This window comes from Cucurbita pepo, chromosome 7 (genome assembly GCF_057944985.1).
Source record: "Cucurbita pepo subsp. pepo isolate OVF chromosome 7, ASM5794498v1, whole genome shotgun sequence".
NCBI lineage: Eukaryota > Viridiplantae > Streptophyta > Magnoliopsida > Cucurbitales > Cucurbitaceae > Cucurbita > Cucurbita pepo.
Genome location: NC_141804.1, coordinates 1,130,427 through 1,153,325, shown reverse-complemented (window position 1 = coordinate 1,153,325; position 22,899 = coordinate 1,130,427). Strand labels below are relative to the sequence as shown.

Here is a 22,899-nt window from a genome sequence, read left to right as displayed (position 1 = left end):
TAATAAATACAAAAATACATACGAATATATATTAAAACCGAGTCGCCCACAGATTTAGAGTTTTATTAAGTGGGTGCAATCTAACTGTATCTCCTCTAGAAAACGTTCGATCTCTAATTTCTTTGTATGGGTTTGGCAAGTTTGGATCGTAGAACGCTTGATTGAGTACAGAGGCGACGAGGGATGCTAACCTGGCCACCAAACCGGACCGGGGGCGGGCGGGTGTTGGTGATTAGTTTAATGTGCATGGGAAATAGTGGGTTTAGGGTTTAAAAATAGAAGGAAATAAAAATTGGAATTCCCAACAAAATGGAAAGGTTAAAAAATTGAGATGAGAGGAAGGTACAAAGCCATATATATTATTCCCTTATCTCCCAGATTGTGCTATCACCGCAGCGCAGGACACTCCGAATCTCTTTCTTTTCTTTTTCTTTTCGGGTTCCCCTCATGTGCTTTCTTCTGCCTTCCCATTGACGTGGAAACTATATATATTCTTTTTTTTTTTTAATTGCTGTTTAGGGTTCGAGAGAACACCAATAATATTATAGTACGAGACTCTGATCGAACTCTTGTAAAGTGTCACGGTCATGTTTGTCCAAGACGTGTTGCTTATGAACGCATGTTCGTTGCATGCCAAGCCTCTTGCATTGTATACCTTTACTACTTTCCTTTTATCACTTTCGTGATATAGTTCATTTTTTTATAGACCTGAAATGACTCAAAATGTACTATATGGGTGCGACTAATCATCAATTCTTCATATCCAGAGTTATATGTTATTTAAGTCGTTAATAAGTTGTTGTGTTGTTTTTCTCGCTTATAGTTTATAATATTTCTTTCAAACCCTCTTTCGAAAATCTCTCTGCCTCGTTTTTTTTTTTTTAATTTTCTTCTTGAACGAGATCAGAGGCTTACGCATACGTTGTCATGTCGTAATGACGCAATTTCAAGTTGGATGACTCACTCAGAGCTAAGAATGAGTGTCGCACAATTGCTTATAAATATCTCGAGAGGATGCAATTGCCCTAAACCCTAAACAGGATCAGAGGCTTAAACATACGTTGTCCGGTCGTAGATGATGCAATTTCGAGTTGGCTGACTCACTCAGAGCTAAGAATGAGTATCGAACAATTGCTTATAAATATCTCGAGAGGATGCAATTACCCTAAAGTCTAAACTGGATCAGAGGCTTAAGCATACGTTGTCAGGTCGTAGATGATGCAATTTCGAGTTGGCTGACTCACTCAGAGCTAAGAGTGAGTGCCGTACAATCACTTATAAATATCTCGAGAGGATGCAATTACCCTAAACCCTAAACTGGATCAGAGGTTTAAGCATACGTTGTCAGGTCGTAGATGACGCGATTTCGAGTTGGCTGACTCACTCAGAGCTAAGAGTGAGTGCCGCATAATCGCTTATAAATATCTCGAGAGGATGCAATTGCCCTAAACCTTAAACCCTAAACTCCTATGGACGATGTACCGTTGCTCGAGCGAGAACATGGGTAACAAAGTTAATGATTTTTACTTGTTAGATCTTCTACAAATTTTGGGTAAATGTATAATGGTTATATATATATATATGTGTGTATAAATATTTTGTGGGTGATTGGGATTCCGGAGAGGGGCGTGATTGGATTAGACAGGAGACAAGTTGGAGGTAGCAGCCGTACACGTGTTGTCAAGGGGTCCACGTGGCGAGGCAGCACCAACGCCTACGCCAGCATGTACCAGGCCTAAGCCCAACTACCCGCCACGCCACCGCCATCCTCCCTCCTCCGCCCTTGAATCCTTCCTTGTCGTCTCTTTTACTCTCTCTTTTTTTTTACCCCACATTTTTTACATTTTTATTCATTTATTTATTTCTATCATTTTATTTTATTTAATTATAAATGTGAAACCGGCCCAAGCCCAAGTTTGAAAGGAGCTAGTAGGCCCAAATTGTTCCTTTGGATTGGGCCATGAGAAGAGTTGGGGTGGAGACAATACCCGGCCCAAGCCCATTACAGCAATTGTGTAAATTATTTAATATATATGAAGACTATGAAAATGACCATTTATTAAATATTAATAACGCCAATCATATAATATACAACTATACACATCATAACATAAAGTCCAAGAAATGAATTAAATTAATTTCCAACCATTTCTTTGGTCAAAATAATCTTATTTTTTACTTAAAAACCAATAATTAATAACAATGATATATGATTTGAAAATTTGTTTTCAACTTCTTTTCTTTATTTAATTATTTATTTTAATCAATATTAAATAATAAAAAAAAAAACCGTTTTTAACTAATTACCTAAATCCTGACCAAACCAGTTCTTACGTTCAAGTTAGTGTTCGGTTTTTTTAATTTAATTTTTGAGTTAGTTAGCGTTCAAGTTATTTACAATTAATTTTTTTAAAATTGTTTATTTTATTTTTATAAATTTAATATTATTTTTATTTTTATTTTTTGAATTTAAACCCGAGACCTTTAAAATAAATCTATAATATATTAGGTAATTGAATTTAAATGCATGACATAGTCAATTTCAGTGAATTTATTAGTTTATTGGAATAATAAAATTGTATACATTATTTTTTGAAAAAATGATTGGAAACATTAATTTAATTAAATGCGTAAGGATATCATTCTCCATTTTCTTAATAAAATTTCAAACACATGCCTTGAATTTTCAAGCCAATCCAATTAAAAAAAAAACACTTAGAATTTTGGTTTCGGCTTCGTGGCCATTAAGATATATACTCGACAGTCATGTTATTTACTTCTCGCTTTTTAAGAATAGGACTATCACCACAGATCAATTCAAATATTTTCAGTATATTTTTCCTTCACTCACATGCATCACAAAACTCAAGCCCACTTGTCATTTTTGGGCTTAATGATATCAAAGCCAGACACTAGGTGATGTGCCAGCGAGGAGGTGGTTCCCGAAGGGAGGTAGACACAAGATAGTGTGCCAGTAAGGATGCTGGTCCCCGAAGGGGATGGATTTTGTGTGGGTCCCACATTAATTGGAGAAAGAAACGAGTGTCAACGAGGACGTTGAGCCCTGAAGGGGATGGATTGTGATATCCTACATCGGTTGGGGAAGAGAACAAATCACCTTTGATAAGGGTGTGGAAACCTCTCCCTAGCAAACGAGTTTTAAAGCTCCTCTCAAGGGAAAATCCAAAGAGAACAAGATCTACTCGCAGTGAGCTTAGGTCGTTACAAATCACTCTCAACCAAATGTGATATCCATTCATTCATGTACGTCTCTCCTAATCATATATATATATATATATATATATATATAATTAATTGTAGTTGTTCCCTCTTATAGATGCCGCCATTGACTTGACTTAGCAAGAATTGGGAATCTCAGACCATCTCATGTCTGTCAGTCAAACCCACTTCCGTCTCTCTTCAGCCACCATTTCCTCCCTCTGTTTCACAAATTCATTTCTTCCTCTGTTTTTGTTACCTTATCCAGATATGCTCTCTCCCGCCCTCAATCATGTCGCCGCCGCCTTTCTCTTCTATTTTATCCTACTCGCCGACGTCTCCTCCCTCGCCGCCGCCCAATCCGGCCAACCCACCGTCCCCAGTCCCCCTGATTTATACCCTTTTAAACAGACCATCAGCAAACGAATGGCCATCGTTTTGATTGTTCTCGTTTGCTTCTTCATCGTCATCGCCGTTCTCTCTGTCTACACCCGTCAGTGCACCGACCAACACTTCGGCGGCCGCCTCCTCCTCTCAACCGCCCAAACTGCCACCAACACCCGATCCAGAACGGCTGCGCGTGGCCTTAACGCCGATGTTATAGCTACTTTCCCCACTTTTCTATACGCCAACGTGAAAGGGCTCAAAATCGGAAATGGGTCGTTGGAATGCGCCGTTTGTTTGTCTGAATTCGAAGATGATGCAACGCTCCGATTGTTGCCGAAATGCAGCCATGTCTTCCACGCCGATTGTATCGACGCGTGGTTGGTGTCTCACTCGACCTGCCCTGTTTGCCGCGCTAGCCTTGTCCCCAAACCCGGCGATGTATCTTTTGCTGCGTTGCTCAATTCCGATTTGGGAATTGACCGGAGCCGACCGGTGACCGGATCGGAAAGTGGTCAGGTAATTGTTCGAATTCCGGAGGGGAATCAAGGGCAGGAAGTGAGTTTGATAAACCCAAATGAGGGATTGAATCAGAACGGTCCAATTCGGTCGCGATCGACGGGATGGCGATTGAGCGGGCTGTTCCCACGGTCGCATTCGACGGGACACTCGCTGTTCGGAAGAGGGGAGGATTACGAGAGGTTTACGCTGAGATTGCCGGAGGAGGTAAGAAGTGAGCTGTTGAATTGGAATTTGAATCGGGCGAGGAGCTGCGTGGCGTTGCCGAGGGAGCAGAGTTCGAGACAGGGGTACCGGAGTGAGGTGGGGAAGAATGGGTTTTTGGGGAATCGGAGTAGAAGTGGGTGGGTGGACTGGCGGCGGACATTGTTACCGGCGACGCCATTGCTTGGAAGGGAGGGCTCGAGAAAGGATGTGATTGTCAACGGAGATGGCAGTGGACGGCCGTTCTCCAGGTTGCCGGGTGATGTCGACGGGGAAGTCAAAGTCAACGACAACGTAGGCGGCTGAAGAATTGGGCCGAGTTGGGCCTTTGTGTTTACTTGGTCTTGTTTTGTGAAGAAAAAAAAAAAGTCAATTTTTTATTGGGGAAAAAGGAGGAAACGGTCAAAGTTCGTTGGCTGTCATTGATGATCCCCTCCCATTTGATTGGCGCATGTCACAAACACATGTATAGAGGAAGGCTTCGCTTTTTTTATTTTTTATTTTATTATTATTATATAAATAGAATAGTTTAGATGTAAATTATGGTTGAGTTAATATTAGTTTAGATGTTAATTTGGGTTAATTAGTATTGAAATTGGGCCGATTTGGAACATTTTTAAATTCCAATCGTAATCCGTTCGTGAGTTGTACCTCCGACTGACCTTTTTAAAAAATGTGTATGTTAGGGAGAAGTTTCTACACTCTATCCTCTCCAACCGACGTGAGATCTCACAATTCACCGCTTTTGAGGCCCAATGTTTGCTCTAATACGATTTGTAACCGTCCAAACCCACTGGGGCAGATATTTTGTCTATTTGAGCTTTCTCTTTCCCGCTTCCTCTCAACGTTTTTAAAACACGTATTCTACACCCTATTCTCTCCAACCGATGTGGGATCTTACAATCCACCGCTTTTGAGGCCCAATATCCTCGCTGGCACATCTCCCAATGTCTACTCTAACACGATTTGTAACCGTCCAAACCCACTACGGGCAAATATTGCCTATTTGAGCTTTCTCTCAAGGCTTTTAAAACGCGTATATTAGGGAGAGGTTTTCACACCCTACCCTCTCCAACCAATATGAGATTTTACCATCCACCCCTCTTCTAGGCCCAGTGTCCTCTATGGCACATTTCTCAGTGTCTGCTCTGATACCATTTGTAATAACCCAAACCCACCGCTAACAAATATTGTTCTATTTGAGCTTTCTCTTATGCACTTCCTCGTAAGGTTTTTAAAACGCGTTCATTAAGGAGAGATTTTCACACTCTTATAAAGAATGTTATGTTTTCCTCTCCAGTCGATATGAGATCTTACAAGTTCAGTAATCTTCCGATATATCAACTTGACTTTATAAAAAATATTAACTGATCGTCATGTCGGGTTGTGAGATTGATAACAGCTTATTCTCTAGAAATTTTAACATTGCATCATGACTCGACTCTATTAAACGAATAAAGACGTTTTAAGGGAAAGTTAAGGAGAGCTTTGAAACGGATAATAATTAGATGTCGGTGATAGAAAGAAGGTTAAAGAGACAGCAAGGTAACCAAAACAAACAAGGAATCTCATTGCCAACAGCATTTTGGTCCTTGTTCTTCCCCTCCCATCGTCACATTTTACACATTTTTTGTATCACATGTTACCTAACTTTTGAATCATTTTAGGTAGCCACCATAATTGAAAGAACATACCATCAATGGACAGCTTTTAAAAAACCAACAACATAAATCATTTCGTTCGTAAAAAAAACAAAAAAATAGACAAACTTTAGGCAAGAAGAGGCTTGTCGTTTTGTTGAGGACTCGACCACTCTTCCACATGTTCTTGTGCTTTCTCCGCCTGAAATTAAGGTTAATAAACAACTATGTTAGAATCAATTAACTGTAATAGTTTAAGCTCACAGTTAGTAGATATTGCCCGCGTTGACCCGTTATGTATCGCCACTAGCCTCATGGTTTTAAAATGCGCCTAGTAGGAGAGGTTCCACGTCCTTATAATGAATGCTTGGTTTTCCTCTCTAACCGATGTGAGATCTCACAATTCACCCCCCTAGGGGCAACTGTGTCTTCTACGAAGAGGTTTCCACACCAGGAATGTTTTGTCCCCTCTCCAGAGTCTGCTGGAGAAAGGTTTCAACACCGGTTTTGTTATCTTCTCTAACTGATGTGAGATCTCACAGTCCACCCCTTTAAAGGCCTAGTGTTCTCGCTAGCACACTGCTCGATGTCTGGCTCTGATACAATTTGTAACAGCCCAAATCCACCGTTAGTAGATATTGTTTGTTTTGGCCCACCAGCCTCACGATTTTAAAACGCATATGCTAAAGAGAGGTTTCCACACCCTTACAAGGGATGCTTTGTTCTTCTCTCCAACCGATGTGAGATCTCACAATCATCTCCTTAAAGGTCAACGTCTTCACTGGCACACTACCTGGTGTCTGGCTCTGATACCATTTGTAACAGCAACCCAAACCACCGCTAGGCAGATCTTGTCTACTAATGAGAGGTCTCCACACCTAGGAATACTTTGTTTCCTTCTCCAACACATGAGATCTCACAATCCACCCCCTTGGGGCCAACGTCCTCGCTGGCACACCGCCCGATATCTAGCTCTTAATACCATCTGTAACAGCCCAAACCCACCACTCGCAAATATATTACTTTAACTCGTTACATATCACCATCAGCCTCACGATCTTAAAACACATAGACCCATATAAAGAATGCTTCCTTCTCCTTTCCCACCAATATGATATCTCACATCAACCAATTCAAGAACTCAATTGGATAATCAAAATGAAAGTTGAATGTTCGAGATTTACCTCTCGATCCCAATTCGTCCTCACTGTGATAATCACTAATATAATCGTTTGAACAGCCGTGCCTCCGAAGATCATTCCACCCCAAATACCCTTCAATCACACAAAAAAAAAAAGTTCAAATTTTCAATCAAAATATAGAATCATTCAAGAACATCTTAAACATTAAAAGGGTAACCCTTACCAATACACCAGAGTGTAAAACCCATTCCATGATGAACCCAAGAGGGAGCCCTATGACATAATAGCAGCCAATATTTATATACGCAACCCAAGACTGCCAGCCTGATCCAACCGCTACGCCTGCGTTCATCAACAAACAACACCATTTATTTCGTTCATTCAAACACAATTATGATGTCTTTTATGGTGTCGGCCTAACCTGAAAGAACTGGCTGGATGCTGTTCAACAGAATGGTGATAGCTAGCAAGCTTGACAGTGTGCCCACAGCCTCCACCACGCTGCTGCTGGTCGTGAAAATTAAAGCAATTTTGTCGTGAAGAATCATTATAACAACGCATATCACTACTCCAATCACTGTCGACTGTGCCACTGCGACAATTGTCGCAAATTTGGCTCCTTTCCCATTGCCAGCTCCCAGCTCGTTCGCCACCCGTACTCTGTTTATTTCATACGTTTCGAACTTTTAGAACTTTTCATCTCTTGTTATGGAAATTAAGTATGACAGGAGAGAAAGATTATACCCAACGCCGGCGAAGAATGCTAAAGGAATCATCATCTCCCATCCATTGATGCTCATACTGCACGAATTTGACACAAAATTCAGTAAAAAAAACCAAGTTTTTTTGGGTTTTCAAAGAGATTTGTATACCATATGGACAATGCATCGACGGCTACTGTCGCATTCTTTAAATTCCCTGTCATCAAGACGAGTATCCTGTAATACCAATTCTCCGAGCTGCAAATACCCATAAGAAATGAAGTTAATATAACGTGTAAATGAACAGAACAGAGTAAAACAGAGCAAAACAGAGCAGGGGTTACCATAGCATGAGGCCAGCAGCTGCGGAGAGTTTAGTGAAATCCCAGAGCCCTTGAAAGGCTTGAACGGAGAAGCCAGTCCAAGTTGAAGAACACCAACCACCGACAGTGTAGATATACAATCCCAAAACCAAAACCCACCAAGAAATATCCAGAGCTATGGCGGCGCCAATTACACCAAGCTCAAGAACATAAATCAAAACCCAACTAGCAACGATATTAACTACTAATCCAGCTAAAGAAACCCAAGCGATCACTTGGGTTTTGAGTTGGCATTGCAAAAACCTCTGTAATGGAAACTGAAACGCGAAGCTGAAATGAAGGGGTATTAACCAAAGCACCACAGCCCCTGATTGCTCTGCTACATCGTCGGCTTGGCCTAGCAGTTTCAGAAGGGGTGTGGCGTAGAAGTACACAGGGAGTAAGAAGAAACAACAGAGGGTTAAAACGATCCATGAACGCTGCAAATAGATACCCAACATGTGGTATCGTCTTGCTCCAAATGCTTGCCCACACAGCGTCTCTAGCGCACTTGCCATACCCAACTGAAGTTCAAAACAGAGGAAAGAAACAGGGGATCGATCAAATTTGGCGATGAAACAGAGTATTGATTCAAAATCGAATGACTTACCAGAAGGCCGAAATTGAATCCGACAATTACAGTGTTGGCGATAGAAATGGAAGCAAGTTCGACATCACCCAAATGACCAGCGAAAGCTTGGGTGATGATGTTCATGGAGAAGCTCGCGACACGGCTGAATATGGAAGGGCCAACGATTAGCCATAGCTTCTGGGTTTCGACCCAAAATTTGGATACGAAATCCTCGCTTCGATTCGCTGTTATGTTGTGTTTGGGCGAGAGGAGGGGCTGATTGGGACCGTCACGATCGGCTCTAACAACAGCACCCATTTGTAAGAAACAGAAGAAAAACAGAGAGTGGGTTTGAAAACAGAGGAAGATCCATTGAATTTATAAAGAGTCGGCAGCTCATCTCCCACGCAACAATTGGGTGGTGTTCTTCATTTCATAACAAATGATTATCTTTATAAAATATGATGTTTAATTGTTGGAGAGTTCAAAATGGAATGAACAAGTTGATTATAAAAAGATGAACTTTTTGATAAGAAAGTTGATGGTGGTCAACTTAGACGAACGGAGCAATCCACACCTAGAGATTTAGAATATCAGTGCAGTTTCCACGTTTACAAAGTTTAAGGAACCAAAACACAACTTATTGCCGACATATTTTGTCTACCTTTACCGGACCTCCGGCCTATGCACTTATCGGAATCGACAGTACGATAGTACGAGTGGGTCGAGATGCGGAATATAATTGTTGTTAATAGAGAGAAATCAAACATCATGGTGTGTAAAAACCTCTCTCTAATAGATGCATTTTAAATTCGAACCGATCTACTTGGTACGTTGGCTCAATTAGTTTGTTTGTGCAGACAAAATGGGAAAGCATTAATGAGCCATGCCAAAGATGGGCAGCCACCACTGCTGCAAAATCTTGCTTTTCCTCCACGGACCTCCCAAACTGTGTAACGGCCTAAGTCCACCACTAACAGATATTGTCATCTTTCCACTTCCTGTCAAAGCTTTAAAACACGTCTTGTTATTTTTTATTATTATTTTAATATCTGTCAATAATGTTTTTTTCCTTAAAAAAAATATTAAAAATTGATTGCTCATATTATTATGATGTTAAATAATTAATAAAGAAATTATTGTTTACTTTCTAGAAGTTACGTGGATTATTTACTCGTTTATCTGGCATGACAGCTCACTTACAAGTAAGCAAAAAGTCGCCTTTTGTATGTCGAATAAAGTTATAACATACAAAAATTAAATCAAAACATGTGACTAGAGTGACACGTGGGCTTTTAATATATGCAAAATAATTAGGTTACATAGTTTATTATAATTTTTAATTAATATTAATTCTGGCCTTTACACGAGTCTAATATTATCTATTTTTAATAAAGTTTATATATTTATGATATTCTTAGTTCATTACGTGAATACTCTCAAATTGGATTTCCCATGGTCGGTAAAGTTCAAGTTCAAGTGGGGTGAAATCGAACTCCTTCCAGCGTCGATTAGCACTTAATTTTGGTCGTTAAAGTTCCAACACATTTTAGTACCTTTTGAATCCTTTTAAGTGTCTACTTCGTATTGGTTCGAATCTTTTGGTAAGTTTCTTTTCGAAATTGTTTACGTGTTCTTATTAGCATTGAGTTTTTACGCAAGGATTTTGCGAGGGTTTTATGAATAAATAGTACAAGACTTGCATTGTGATAAATGGAAGTTAGTTAAATATAAGGACCTCGGGTATAAATGGTTGATGGTTGGTATTATTTTTAACGAAAGTAAAGTGAAGGTATCGAGAGGTCTCAAGTACAAAAGTCAGGAGACGATATTCATAACGATATATAACTAGTATCGAGACGCTATGGTACAAAGGTCAGAGATCGATATTTGTTGTATGCATATTGGAGATATTATGGCTCCTAGGTGTGAATGTCAGGGATCAATATTCCTTATATTCCTTATATGTAAGTATCGGATCGCTTAAATACGAAGATATGAGATCCCACATCGATTGGAGAGAATAACGAAACATGTTTATAAGAGTGTGGAAATCTTTCCTTCGCAGACTCGTTTTAAAAACTTTGAGTAAAAGTCCGAAAAGAAAATTCAAAGAAAAAAAAATATCTGTTAGCAATGAACTTGGAGTCTTATAAAAGATTTTGAGGAATAAATTCACGGTGTCAGTGTCTACGATCCAAATACAACAAAAGTTCAAAAGAGGGTTGAAATGGAAGTGAATCTAAACTCGAATACTCAGTTGCACCCGTGCCCAACCAACCACATGGGCACTAGAAAAACTACTTCATGTGTCAAAAGCTCAAGTGGTCGTGTTGGTTACCATGGCTAGGGCGGACCAAGTCGAGGCAGAGATAGTTACTATTTTTTTACCGTGATAGTGTTGTTACTTAAAGATTATCAAATTTGAGTGAAATATACGATTGTTACTATTTTAAAAGCGAATGGTTCGATCATCTATTTTTACGATAATCTTAAAAGAAAGCAGAATAAGATTATATAAGTAGGAAGAAGAATAATGTTTGGATGACTTTTGAAAGGGTGGTCGGTAACAGAGAACATTTTGTAAAGTGATTCTTAAGGAACCCAGTTGTATTTCTTATAAATTATGCGACTAAGACGACTCACACCTAGGATTCAGATCAAGATTTGGAATCTAGATTCGACACCCGACAATCCTGACATTCTGCAGCATCCCCTACGACACGATTAAGTTACCTACTCTTTGGTTCGTAAGAGTGAAAACGATTCTCACATCCCAATACGAGTTATTCCAATAAGTTGTCTCGCTCATGTCTCCTATGAAAGAGGCAGTTTGTCAGCTCATTCTATTCTCAAAATTACTCTCATTTGGATATGATCTCAGTTCATTCATGTATCACTTCTTTATTTCAGTGTCACAAAGTCGGTATTAGATACGAACTTTATAAAGTCACAAATATAAAAAGTTCGAGACTAAACTATTAAATTAAATAAAAATAGGCTACTTTAGGATAAATTTACTTTATTATTAAATATTTATTAAAAAAAAAAAAGGAGGTTGCCATTTTAGGAAAAGGAAATATAAAGGGAGTGTAAATAAATTATATTTGAATAAATGTGGCCTTTTTCAACTAGGAAATTTTCAATTTTTTTATTAAAAAAAAAAAAGCTAAAGATGAAAAATAAAGAATTTAATTTATTGTGACTTAAAAATATATTTTAAATTAATATTTATTCATTGGAAACCACGTAATAAAAATATCCTTATTTTTGAAATTAATAAAAAATTCTTGAAGTGGAAATTTGTTACCTAAAATCAGTAATTATCGGTACACGTGGCACCCATGCGTAACACACATCCTTTCTTTTTTTCCAACAAAATTATATGTAAATAGGATTTAAAATTAAACTTTTTTAGATTATATTTAATTAATAAAATTTAAATATATATCTCCAGAAGGAACTGATTCACTCTGTGTAGTTTAAGTGAAGGCAGAAAGATTTTTACTGGCAAGTAATTATATTTTTTTACCGAATTTCTTGTTACTCGAGTCAGTGATGGTGTCTTTCGGGTCCCACGTAGGTTGAAAATGTTTTATTTTTATTTTTATAATATAGTTCTTGGGAAGAAGAATTTTGATAATTTAAAAAATAATTAAAGTGAAAATTGGTGAAGATAATTATGAAGAGGATGAAGGGTAAATTTCAAACTGCTGACAGCTAAGAGAATGGGACAAAAGAAGGTGGGTTTCAAACCCACTCTATTTTGTCAACGCTGGGCCCACATTGGTTCTAAAATAATAAAATAATTTTAAGAAATAAAAAAAATAATTAAAGACATAAATTAATGGAAAGCTGCTATTATGCCGTCCGGTCATTATTTTCGTGATGGCGATCTAAATTATGCCCACTACTATGTTTTATCAATGATTTATATTAAATTAAAAAAAAAAAAAAAAAGTCTGAAGATAACCATATCTATTAGTGGTGGGCTGAAATTGTTACAGATAGTATCGAAAGCGATACTGGGTGATGTGTCAGTGAGGACACTGAACTTGAGTTCATTATTTAGGTTGGAAAAGTTACAAACTTGAACAATTGGGTTGCATTTAAAAAATGTCTCAATCCATGATCACGCTTTATTCGTGCTTAAGAAACTTTTGAAAATTTCGTTTTTGTCGCCTTCCAAAAATGAGAAACAAAATACAAAATATTAATTTGTTTTATATATATTTGGTGCCGGAAAATATAACAAATTTAATTATCCGTCAAAATCAAATAATTAATTATTGAAGAAAATAATAATTTGGTATTGAATTATATTTCCACCTTGGTTGGTTAATGACCATTCTGTCCCCACTTTTTATCTTCTCTACTTCCCTTAAAACGGACCCTCAAAGTCATTACGGCGAAAACAATGAAGCAGAGTAGAAACAGAGCGCCGCCATGAAAAGGGCTCTTCTTATTTTCAACTGCCTTTTGTTGGCCGTCGGCAACTGCGGCGGTCCGTTGATTATGCGGTTATATTTCGTCCACGGCGGGAAGCGCGTGTGGCTCTCCAGCTGGCTGGAAACCGGTGGCTGGCCGATGATTTTCATCCCGTTGATATTTAGTTACTTACACCGCCGCCGTTCCGCCGCCCTGGAGTCATCGGAATCTGCCAACAAAACGAAGATGATTTTCATGAAGCCGCGGCTGTTTTTGGCCTCCGCCGTCATCGGCATCATCACCGGCTTCGACGATTATTTGTATGCTTTCGGCGTGGCTCGGCTGCCGGTTTCAACTTCGGCATTGATTATCGCCACCCAGCTGGCGTTCACAGCCGGTTTCGCTTACTTACTAGTGAAACAGAAATTCACATCTTATTCGATAAACGCCGTCGTTTTAATAACAATTGGAGGCGCGGTACTTGCATTGCACACGAGTGGAGACCGCCCCGCCGGAGTTTCCCCCAAACAGTACATCGCCGGATTCTTGATGACGTTAGCCGCGGCGGCGTTGTACGGATTCGTTCTGCCGCTTGTGGAATTAACTTACAAAAAATCCCGACAGCGAATTACGTACACCTTAGTGCTGGAAATTCAGCTGGTATTGTCTTTCTTCGCCACCGTCGTCTGCACCGTCGGGATGTTGGCCAACAACGATTTTAAGGTATTAAAAATCCAATCTTTTCTCAAATTAAATCATGGGTTTTTATTATTAATTGTTAAAGCTCTAGTGATTTTGTTTTCGGCTCACACAGAAAGCCGTTAAGGTGAACTTCCTCCCAAAAATCCTCGGTCAGAGACTTATGGAGCCATCGAAGAGCCTCCCCTTAATCGAGGCTCGACTCCTTTTCTAGAGTGCTCGAACAAATTACACCATTTGTAGGACACTTGAGTCACTCTTGACTCTGACGTGTCGAACAAAAGGTGTACTTTGTTTGATGGCTCCAGAGAAACGGGTCAAACCTCGATTAAGAGGAGGCTATTCGAGAGCTCCATAAGCCTCAGGGGAGGCTTATAGTGTACTTTGTTCGAGGGGAGGATTGTTGAGGATTATTGGGAGTGAGTCCCACGTTCAATCATGAGTTTATAAGTGAGGGGAAGCACAGATCAAAGCCATCAGAACTTATATTTAAAGTGGACAATATCATACCATTGGGTAGAGTCGTAATTTCTAACCGACTCCACCTTTCACAATTTCATGATATCATATTAGAATGATTGATATGGTTAGACGATGATATTGTCCAATTAAAGTAATAAAAAAGGAATGTTTTGAGAAATTAAATGATGGGTTTTGATTATTAATTACAACAGGTGATTCCTAGAGAGGCGGCAGAATTTGGACTAGGGGAGACGACATACTACGTGGTATTAGCATGCAGTGCCATAGCTTGGCAAGGGTTCTTCTTAGGAGCCATCGGAGTTATTTTCAGCTCGTCGTCTCTGTTTTCCGGCATAGTAATCGCAGTTCTATTGCCGGTGACTGAGATTCTAGGAGTTATTATATTCAAGGAGAAGTTTAAGGCGGAGAAGGGAGTTTCTTTGGCTCTAAATCTTTGGGGTTTTGTGTCTTATTTCTATGGTGATATTAAGAACAATAAAAACAACAATCTTGAGCTGCAACTCCACAAGACTGAAGCTACAACTACTCAAATTTCAAGTGTTTGACATCCTAGTATGTAACTTTATGCTTTATGTTGTAAATTGGTAAAGACGATATAAAGTAATAATAAGTTGGTCGTCCATTAAAAAGTTGAACCAAAACGAGCATTATTTTGTTTTGTTTTTTTTTTTTTTTTTCTTTAGTAGCCAAACACCAGGTGATGTATCGGTGAGTAGGCTGAGCCTTGAATTGGAGTGGACAGTAGACCGTGTGCCAACAAGGATGCTGGCCCCGAAAGGGGATGGATTAGAGCGTCCCATAATATCGGTGGGCTTGGACTGGTGTTACACCAGTCCAAACACAAATGCATGTAGTCCATGTAGGTTCTTTATTTTTGTTGTCAATATCATCTCTTTTGCATATTTTTCGGTATAGTTTCGGCCAACTTAAACATATTGATATGGAAATCAACCCAAGGGAAAGTATGGAATGGATTACCTTGATGATCAAGATCAAGATCAAGAGTAAAGAAAACTCGTTTCTAAAATCGTGATTCGAATCACTCCACAAGAAGTTTGATCAATACCACTTGAATGACTCTACATGCAAGTTCTAAACACAAGAAAGAATTTGCAAAGAAAGTTTAGCTCTCAACCAAGCTAAAATAGAAATTCTATTCTTAATTCCAAAATTTGATGTCTAATCAAAGAAAAAAAGGGCCTTTACAACCTTAACGTGATACATAACTCTCAAATTAAATGGGCTAGTAAATGAAAAATACCAATAACCCTCATATTAAAATGGCTGGTTAATGGTGGAATATATCTGGGTTACAATATAACCTTAACTCCTATATTTAAAACTAGCTTAATTATGACAACAAACAGTTAAACTATAATTAAATAATGCAATTAATAAAATGTGCTTATTTACTCATCCTGGACTAGTTTCATAAATTCAGCGGAGTTCATTAAATGCAACTTAGAGTGCATTTAATTCATCTCTTTCTTGAAGCTCAACTTTGCACAATATATAAGGGAGGTCTCCAGCGTCTTCTAGAATTTTCTTTGATGAGCTCACCATAGCTTGAATATAACTGTATAAGGTTTGTTGTAGCTTCTTGGCTCTCGTCCTTGTAATTGGACCTTGAGGTATAAAAATTCCTTGATCGTAGTTCATATCACATATATTAATTAATTAACTTTTGACTAAAAAAAAATTAAAAGATCATATATTTATATTAAAATGGTATTGAACTTAAAATGATGATGACGACAATGATAGTGAAATCTTTCTACCCCTACCTATAGAGCGGGAGTGCCATTATTAGAAGGTTTAGATAAGCTTTTTCATGTCTTTCTACCGAAACTTACTCTGCAACAATTCAACGGAATTGCACGGACCCTAAACCAAACAAGAAATACAAACAAATAGAAAAAGGGTAGAATATTAATGAAATTTTTTAAAAATTTAAGTCTGTTTTTAAGATAATTATTGAATTTTTAAAAATTTTAGAAATATTTTAAATAAAGTATAGCTTTTATTAAACAATAATAGTTATAATAAATAATAATTTTTGTTATTAGATTAGATACTTATTAACGCTTTTCTTTGATTTATATATTAAATATTACATTGAAACTTATAAAATATAATGCAATAGGTATGATCTTTGCTTACATTAAATCATCCATTATTCAATTAACTTTTATTTACCTATAAAATATCTTTCAGCCTATTAAAGACAGTAAATATTATCTGTTTTGACCTATTACATATTACCGACAACCTTACAATTTTGAAATTTGTTTATTAAGAAAATGTTTTCACACCGTTACAAACGATGTTTTGTTCATTTGTGACCTCACAATCCACCCCAAATTAGCATCTTCACTGGTATGGCTCCGATGATACCATTGGTAACAGCTCAAACCCACAACTAGCAGATATTTGTCTGTTTTGGTTCGTTAGTTATCAACATCAACCCCCATTTTCACACACTTATAATAAGAAATGTTTCGTTCCACTCTGTAGAAGATTATTGGGAGGAGTCTATCATTTCCCACATTGACTAAATACATGTTCAGAGGTCATGAGTTTTGAATTTCGGGATTTATTTAAAATAGTCAATAACTTGATTTATTATAATAATGAGGTTAATTAATTATTTGTTAGTTTGTGGGCCGTCCTAAATCTGCTCAATTTCCGCTTCAAAGTATGGTTACTTGATGCTATGGAAGGTCGGTATTCAGATTTCGGCTCTTACACATGCTATGGTTACCATCATGAATCTAATAGCTTTTATAGATATTAAGAGAAGTTTAGCCTATTCTACAATGGTTTCGTTTCGGTTTTGGGACTGTGATGTCTAACGGAATCTATCTCTTAATACCGAAAATACCCCTTTCCCCATGAAATAAACAAATAAATAAATCCCCTAGCCATTTCTAGAAGAGGTGAAATTGGGGTTAGGAAAAATCTTGACAGAATGAGTTCATTTTCCCTTCCCGTCGGCTCTCACCATCTTCACGCAGCGATTCGGAAACCGAGATCTCCAGAAGTCAAGTTGCAAAGAAAACCTAGATTTCTTTGCCTCCATGGCTTCCGAACCAGCGGCGAAATCCTGAAGAAGCAGCTCGGAAAATGGCCGGCGTCCGTCCTCGATCAACTCGATCTCCAGTTTCTCGATGCTCCATTTCCTGCACAAGGAAGTTCCGATGTTGAGAGATTTTTCGATCCTCCCTATTTCGAGTGGTTTCAATTCAATGCGGTGCGGTTGCTTCATCTAATTTCATTTCGCCTATCACAAACTCGTTCAATCGATTAATTTATTTCCTCTGTTCTTCAGGATTTCACAGAATATCGAAATCTCGAGGAGTGTATCTCCTTCATCGAGGATTACATGCTTAATCACGAACCATTTGATGGACTCCTCGGTTTCTCACAGGTAATTGGCCAAATGAAGCTTAATCGACTAACGATTTGGAGATGAATTTCTCAATTTCAATCTGTTCGCAAACATTTTCAGGGGGCCGTGTTATCGGCCGCGCTACCGGGACTTCAAGCAACGGTAAACAAACAAAACAAATCCGATCATTTGAATCTTTCAATTCAGCGATCGAACACAACTTTTTGTAGAAACACTCGCACACAACTTTTTGAATTAATCGATTGCAGGGAGCTGGTCTGACAAAAGTCCCCAAGATCAAGTTCGTGATCATCGTGAGCGGAGCCAAATTCAACCAATTTCTGCCTCACGAAGCTTTCTCGACTTCCATTGGATGCCCATCCCTCCATTTTCTGGGTACTCTTTGTTACGGATTCGGGATGTGACGAACTTACCCTCTATTTTTGTGCCTTTAGTAGGCCTGCTATTTCAGCCAATTGCAATGAGTCTTTATTTCAGGCCTAGTATTTTAGACTTTGACGATAACATAGCTATCTATCTATTTAGTAGACTAGAGTCTAACATGTGGCTGACTCCAAACATAAGTGATTATACATACGTAAACATGATATCAAAATGAATTATAAGTATTTAAAAATTGAAAATATATAACAGATCCGACCACGAACCATTGAGATGTAAAATTAATATATCTATATGGATGTAGGTATCTATAGAAAATCATACAAAGGTGATGTTATTGTTTTGGGCTTCCTAAAACAGTTCATACCAATTATAAATCCATGATCATTTCTAATCAACTCACGTAATACTTTCATCCAACTTTCCACATTTTCAAAATTTTAAATATATATATATATATATATATATATATATATATTATATATATATATTTGTATTTTTGAAAGAAAGTATTATTTTTATTAAATTTATTTTTTATTTTTTTTTAAGAATATAGTTGTATGAAATGGTGGTGACAGGCGAGCGAGACCCGATGAAGCCACGTGGAGTGAAGCTTCTGGAATCATTTATTGACCCATTAGTAATTTATCATTCTAAAGGCCATATAGTACCTACACTTGGTAATATTTACATTTAATTCACATTTATTTTCTTAATTTGTTATGCTAATTTATATTATAATATCAACTTTTATCTTTTCAGATCACAAAGCTCTCAACCTTATGGACACTTTCATTCACATCATTTCAAACACATTGGATGTTTAATTAAACTATCAATTATGCATAATAATAATAATAATAATAATAATAATAATAATAATTAACTATAGTCGAACATGTAGTCCATGTGGCTTCTTTACTTTTGTTATCAATATAATCTCTTTTGCATCTTTTTCGGTAAATTTAATTAACTAAAACATTATAACTTTAATTTAAAATGATGATGACGACAATGATAGTGAAGCCTTTCTACCTCTTAGCTATGGAGCGGGAGTACCATTATTAGAAGGTTTAAATGAGCCTTTTCAAATCGTTCTACCCGAAACTTACTCGAAACAATTCGAAGGAATTGCACAAATAATTTATAAACCCTAAACCAAACTAGAAATACAAAGAAATAAATTTGAAACTTTTTAAAAGTTAAATATATTTTTAAAATAAAATATTAGCCCTTTTTATTGTTTTTTTAAGGGTATAAATATCTATTATTATAATAATAGTTATAATAATAATAAATAATTTTGTTTTATTAGATTAGATACTTATTAACGTATTAAATGTATTTAATTGGTTATTCATTTGAATAAAAATAGTTTTATTTTTGGCAGCTTTTTCTTTTATTTATATATTAAAGGTTACATTGAAACTTATAAAATATAATGCAATAGGTATGATCTTTGCTTACATTAAATCATCCATTATTTCAATTATTAGTTTTGCACTGTCTTATAGTCTATTTTGGCCCGTTACTTATTTACTTGTTATCGTCAACCTCACGGTTTTAAATCGTGTCTGCTAAGGAGAGGTTTTCATATGTTTATGATAAATATTATGTTCCACTTTTTGTTCCTCTCTCCACCAATGTAGAATCTCACAACAAAATTAGTTAAAAAGTAGAGATTCTTGATCAGAACAACTACCACCTTCTATTGTAGTCTCGTGTATCTTTGGATTGTGTGATGTCCCACATTGGTTGGAGAGGAGAACAAATCACCGTTCGTTTATAAGGGTGTGGAAACCTTCCCCTAGTAGACCCATTTGAAAGCCTTGAGGGAAAGCCGAAAGAGGACAATATCTGCTAGCGGTGGATCTTGATGGTTACAAATGGTATCAAGACACCGGACGATGTGCCAGCCTTCTCGCTGTTCCCCGAAGGAGGGTAGACACGAGGCGATGTGCCAGTAAGGACGCTGGCCCCAAAAGGGTGTGGATTTGGGGGTGGTCCCACATCGATTGGAGGAAGGAAAGAGTGTCAGCGAGGACGCTGGACCCCGAAGGGACGTGGATTGTGATGTCCCACATTGGTTGGGGAGGAGAACAAACCACCATTTATAAGGGTGTGGAAACCTTCCCCTAGTAGACCCGTTTGAAAGCTTTGAGGGAAAGCCGAAAGAGGACAATATTTGCTAGCTGTCGATCTGGTCGTTACACATTGTTTCCTTTTTGCTGGGAGTAGTCTCACATTTTGGAACGGAAACTTCCTAACAGAATTATGTCTTAATCCCGAACCGAAAATACCCTCGGGTGCATGTTCCTTTCCAGATGAACTAAACAAATAATGAAATAAATAAATACCCGCCACAGAACAAGGTTGTGAGTGAGGAGGAAGGGCTTAAGAAAAGTCTATACAGAATGAGTTCATTTTCCTTTCCCGTCTGCTCTCACCATCTTCACACAGCGATTCGGAAACCGAGATCTCCAGATTTCAATTTACAAAGAAAACCTAGACTTCTCTGCCTCCATGGCTTCCGAACCAGCGGCGAAATCCTGAAGAAGCAGCTCGGAAAATGGCCGGCGTCCGTCCTCGATCAACTCGATCTCCAGTTTCTCGACGCTCCATTTCCTGCACTAGGAAATTCCGATGCTGAAAGATTTTTCGATCCTCCCTATTTCGAGTGGTTTCAATTCAATGCGGTACGATTGCTTGATCTAACTTCGTTTTGCCTATCAATTTCTTTGCGAAATCACAGATTCATTTTTTTCTCTGTTCTTCAGGACTTCACAGAACATAGAAATCTCGAAGAGTGTCTCTCGTTCATCGAGGATTATATGCTTAATCACGAACCATTTGATGGACTCCTCGGTTTCTCACAGGTAATTGGCAAAATGAAGCTTAAACGACTAACGATCTGGAGATGAATTTCTCAATTTCAATCTGTTCGCAAACGTTTTCAGGGGGCGACGTTATCGGCCGCGCTATCGGGACTTCAAGCATCGGTAAACAAACAAATCGGATCATTTGAATCTTTCAATTCAGGGTTGAACACAACTTTTTGTAGAAACAGTCACACTCTTTATTAACACGACAAAAAAGTATTTCTGGGATAATAACACAGGTAGAGTAGGTAGAAATATTTATAACATACATAAACAATTTATTTTTTTTAAAAAAAATTCTAAAATAATTAAGTATGTTTATTTGTAAGAAATGGTTAAGTTTTGGATTAATCGATTGCAGGGAGCTGCTCTAGCAAAAGTCCCCAAGATCAAGTTCGTGATCATCATCAGCGGAGCCAAATTCAACAAATTTCTGCCTGACAAAGCTTTCTCGACTTCCATTGGATGCCCATCCCTCCATTTTCTGGGTACTCTCTGTTACGGAATCCGGATGCGACAAACTTATCCTCTATTTTCATGCTTTTAGTAGGCCTAGTATTTCAGGCAATTGCAATGGCTTCTTTGACAATAACATAGCTATCTATCTATTTAGTAGACTAGAGTCTAACATGTGGCTGACTCCAAACATAAGTCATGATATCAAAATGAATTATAAGTATTTGAAAATCGAAAATATATAACAGATCGGGCGACGAACGATTTAGATGTAAAATCAATATATCTATATAGATGTAGGTATCTATAGAAAATCATATAAAGGTGATGTTATTATTTTAGATCTAAGTAATTAGATGAATTACTCTTAGTATGATATTGTTCACTTTGAGCATAAGTTATCGTGACTTTGTTTTGAGCTTCCCAAAATGGTTCATACCCATTATAAATCCATGATCATTTCATAAATGATCATACTTTCATCCAATCTTCCACATTTTCAAATTTATATATTATATATATATTATTATTATTATTATTATTATTATTATTATTTGTATGTTTGAAAGAAAGTATTATTTTTATTAATTTAGTAAGGTTGTATGAAATGGTGGTGACAGGTGAGCGAGACCCGATGAAGCCACGTGGAGTGAAGCTTCTGGAATCATTTATTGACCCATTAGTAATTTATCATTCTAAAGGCCATATAGTACCTACACTTGGTAATATTTTCATTTAATTCACATTTATTTTCTTAATTTCTTATGCTAATTTATATTATATTATCAACTTTATATTTTATATTTTCAGATCACAAAGCGGTGAACGTTATGCAGACTTTCATTCATATGATTTCAAACACATCCGATGTTTAATTAAACTATCAATTATGCATAACAATAATTATAATAATGGTGGTGAAAATGTTTGCTTAATCCACCGCACCTAGATAGTGTGTGAAATTTCTCTATTTATAATCAAATAAAATAATAATAAATAGAAAGGTATATAAATCTAGATATTTGCATATAATAAAATATCAAATATGATATATATATATATAGTAAACTATAATTTAGTACTAAATATCTTTAACCGGTGGTGATTACAATTGTAATCCATTCCAAGTTAAATCATAATATTATTATTGACCGTGAATCATGATCGTGATACATTTTAGTCATTCTATTTTAATTATATATGTTTTTTTCTTTTCTTTTTTTTTTTTTTTCTTTTTTGGAAAAAAACATTTTAAAAAAGGGGAGACGATGAAGGGAAGAAAAAATGGACAAAAAAATTCAAAATTCAAATCAAGGCGTTTGACGGTTTGACCCCTACATTTCCGACCGTTAGAAAGGTCCCGCATATTTTGCATTATTTGTCTTTTTTTATTATTTTTTATTTTTAATATTAATATTATTT

The 22,899-nt window shown here is 37.1% G+C and overlaps 5 protein-coding genes across 5 annotated transcripts; 4 read left to right on the top strand and 1 right to left on the bottom strand.

Moving 5' to 3' along the window:
* Positions 1–3,351: 3,351 nt before the first annotated feature.
* Positions 3,352–4,909, top strand: LOC111799075 (putative RING-H2 finger protein ATL36). The gene has a single exon (XM_023682472.2). The coding sequence runs from the start codon at positions 3,388–3,390 to the stop codon at positions 4,630–4,632; it is 1,245 nt and encodes a 414-aa protein (XP_023538240.2). The 5' UTR covers positions 3,352–3,387; the 3' UTR covers positions 4,633–4,909.
* A 963-nt stretch (positions 4,910–5,872) lies between these two features.
* LOC111798822 (protein DETOXIFICATION 27) lies at positions 5,873–9,234 on the bottom strand. The gene is made up of 8 exons (XM_023682157.2): positions 8,782–9,234; positions 8,154–8,695; positions 7,981–8,067; positions 7,853–7,909; positions 7,530–7,768; positions 7,332–7,450; positions 7,151–7,240; positions 5,873–6,168 (listed from the first exon to the last, which is right to left on the bottom strand). Exons 1-8 carry the CDS (start codon positions 9,058–9,060, stop codon positions 6,097–6,099), a joined length of 1,485 nt encoding a protein of 494 aa, XP_023537925.2. The 5' UTR covers positions 9,061–9,234; the 3' UTR covers positions 5,873–6,096.
* A 3,868-nt stretch (positions 9,235–13,102) lies between these two features.
* LOC111798671 (purine permease 3) lies at positions 13,103–15,254 on the top strand. Its single transcript, XM_023681963.2, has 2 exons — positions 13,103–13,893; positions 14,544–15,254. The coding sequence occupies exons 1-2, from the start codon at positions 13,189–13,191 to the stop codon at positions 14,895–14,897; spliced, it is 1,059 nt and encodes a 352-aa protein (XP_023537731.2). The 5' UTR covers positions 13,103–13,188; the 3' UTR covers positions 14,898–15,254.
* A 2,055-nt stretch (positions 15,255–17,309) lies between these two features.
* LOC147791579 (uncharacterized) lies at positions 17,310–18,969 on the top strand. The gene is made up of 6 exons (XM_087125551.1): positions 17,310–17,602; positions 17,681–17,779; positions 17,861–17,902; positions 18,010–18,136; positions 18,721–18,822; positions 18,905–18,969. The coding sequence occupies exons 1-6, from the start codon at positions 17,321–17,323 to the stop codon at positions 18,967–18,969; spliced, it is 717 nt and encodes a 238-aa protein (XP_086981677.1). The 5' UTR covers positions 17,310–17,320.
* Positions 18,970–20,540: 1,571 nt separating this feature from the next.
* On the top strand, positions 20,541–22,352 carry LOC111798744 (uncharacterized). Its single transcript, XM_087125550.1, has 6 exons — positions 20,541–20,838; positions 20,920–21,018; positions 21,100–21,141; positions 21,383–21,509; positions 22,098–22,199; positions 22,288–22,352. The coding sequence occupies exons 1-6, from the start codon at positions 20,557–20,559 to the stop codon at positions 22,350–22,352; spliced, it is 717 nt and encodes a 238-aa protein (XP_086981676.1). The 5' UTR covers positions 20,541–20,556.
* The last annotated feature ends 547 nt before the right edge of the window (positions 22,353–22,899 follow it).

What these genes read in the sequence shown, in the direction of transcription:
- LOC111798671 (XM_023681963.2), top strand. Translation starts at nt 13,189, where the DNA reads ATGAAAAGGGCTCTTCTTATTTTCAACTGCCTTTTGTTGGCCGTCGGC. An exon ending in TGGCCAACAACGATTTTAAG is followed by an intron (nt 13,894 to 14,543) that starts GTATTAAAAATC and finishes TAATTACAACAG; the next exon opens with GTGATTCCTAGAGAGGCGGC.
- LOC111798822 (XM_023682157.2), bottom strand. Translation starts at nt 9,060, where the DNA reads ATGGGTGCTGTTGTTAGAGCCGATCGTGACGGTCCCAATCAGCCCCTC. An exon ending in TTTTACACTCTGGTGTATTG is followed by an intron (nt 7,241 to 7,331) that starts GTAAGGGTTACC and finishes GTGTGATTGAAG; the next exon opens with GGTATTTGGGGTGGAATGAT. An exon ending in GGACGAATTGGGATCGAGAG is followed by an intron (nt 6,169 to 7,150) that starts GTAAATCTCGAA and finishes CCTTAATTTCAG; the next exon opens with GCGGAGAAAGCACAAGAACA.
- LOC147791579 (XM_087125551.1), top strand. Translation starts at nt 17,321, where the DNA reads ATGAGTTCATTTTCCCTTCCCGTCGGCTCTCACCATCTTCACGCAGCG. An exon ending in AGTGGTTTCAATTCAATGCG is followed by an intron (nt 17,603 to 17,680) that starts GTGCGGTTGCTT and finishes TCTGTTCTTCAG; the next exon opens with GATTTCACAGAATATCGAAA. An exon ending in TACCGGGACTTCAAGCAACG is followed by an intron (nt 17,903 to 18,009) that starts GTAAACAAACAA and finishes AATCGATTGCAG; the next exon opens with GGAGCTGGTCTGACAAAAGT.
- LOC111798744 (XM_087125550.1), top strand. Translation starts at nt 20,557, where the DNA reads ATGAGTTCATTTTCCTTTCCCGTCTGCTCTCACCATCTTCACACAGCG. An exon ending in AGTGGTTTCAATTCAATGCG is followed by an intron (nt 20,839 to 20,919) that starts GTACGATTGCTT and finishes TCTGTTCTTCAG; the next exon opens with GACTTCACAGAACATAGAAA. An exon ending in CCCATCCCTCCATTTTCTGG is followed by an intron (nt 21,510 to 22,097) that starts GTACTCTCTGTT and finishes TGGTGGTGACAG; the next exon opens with GTGAGCGAGACCCGATGAAG.
- LOC111799075 (XM_023682472.2), top strand. Translation starts at nt 3,388, where the DNA reads ATGTCTGTCAGTCAAACCCACTTCCGTCTCTCTTCAGCCACCATTTCC.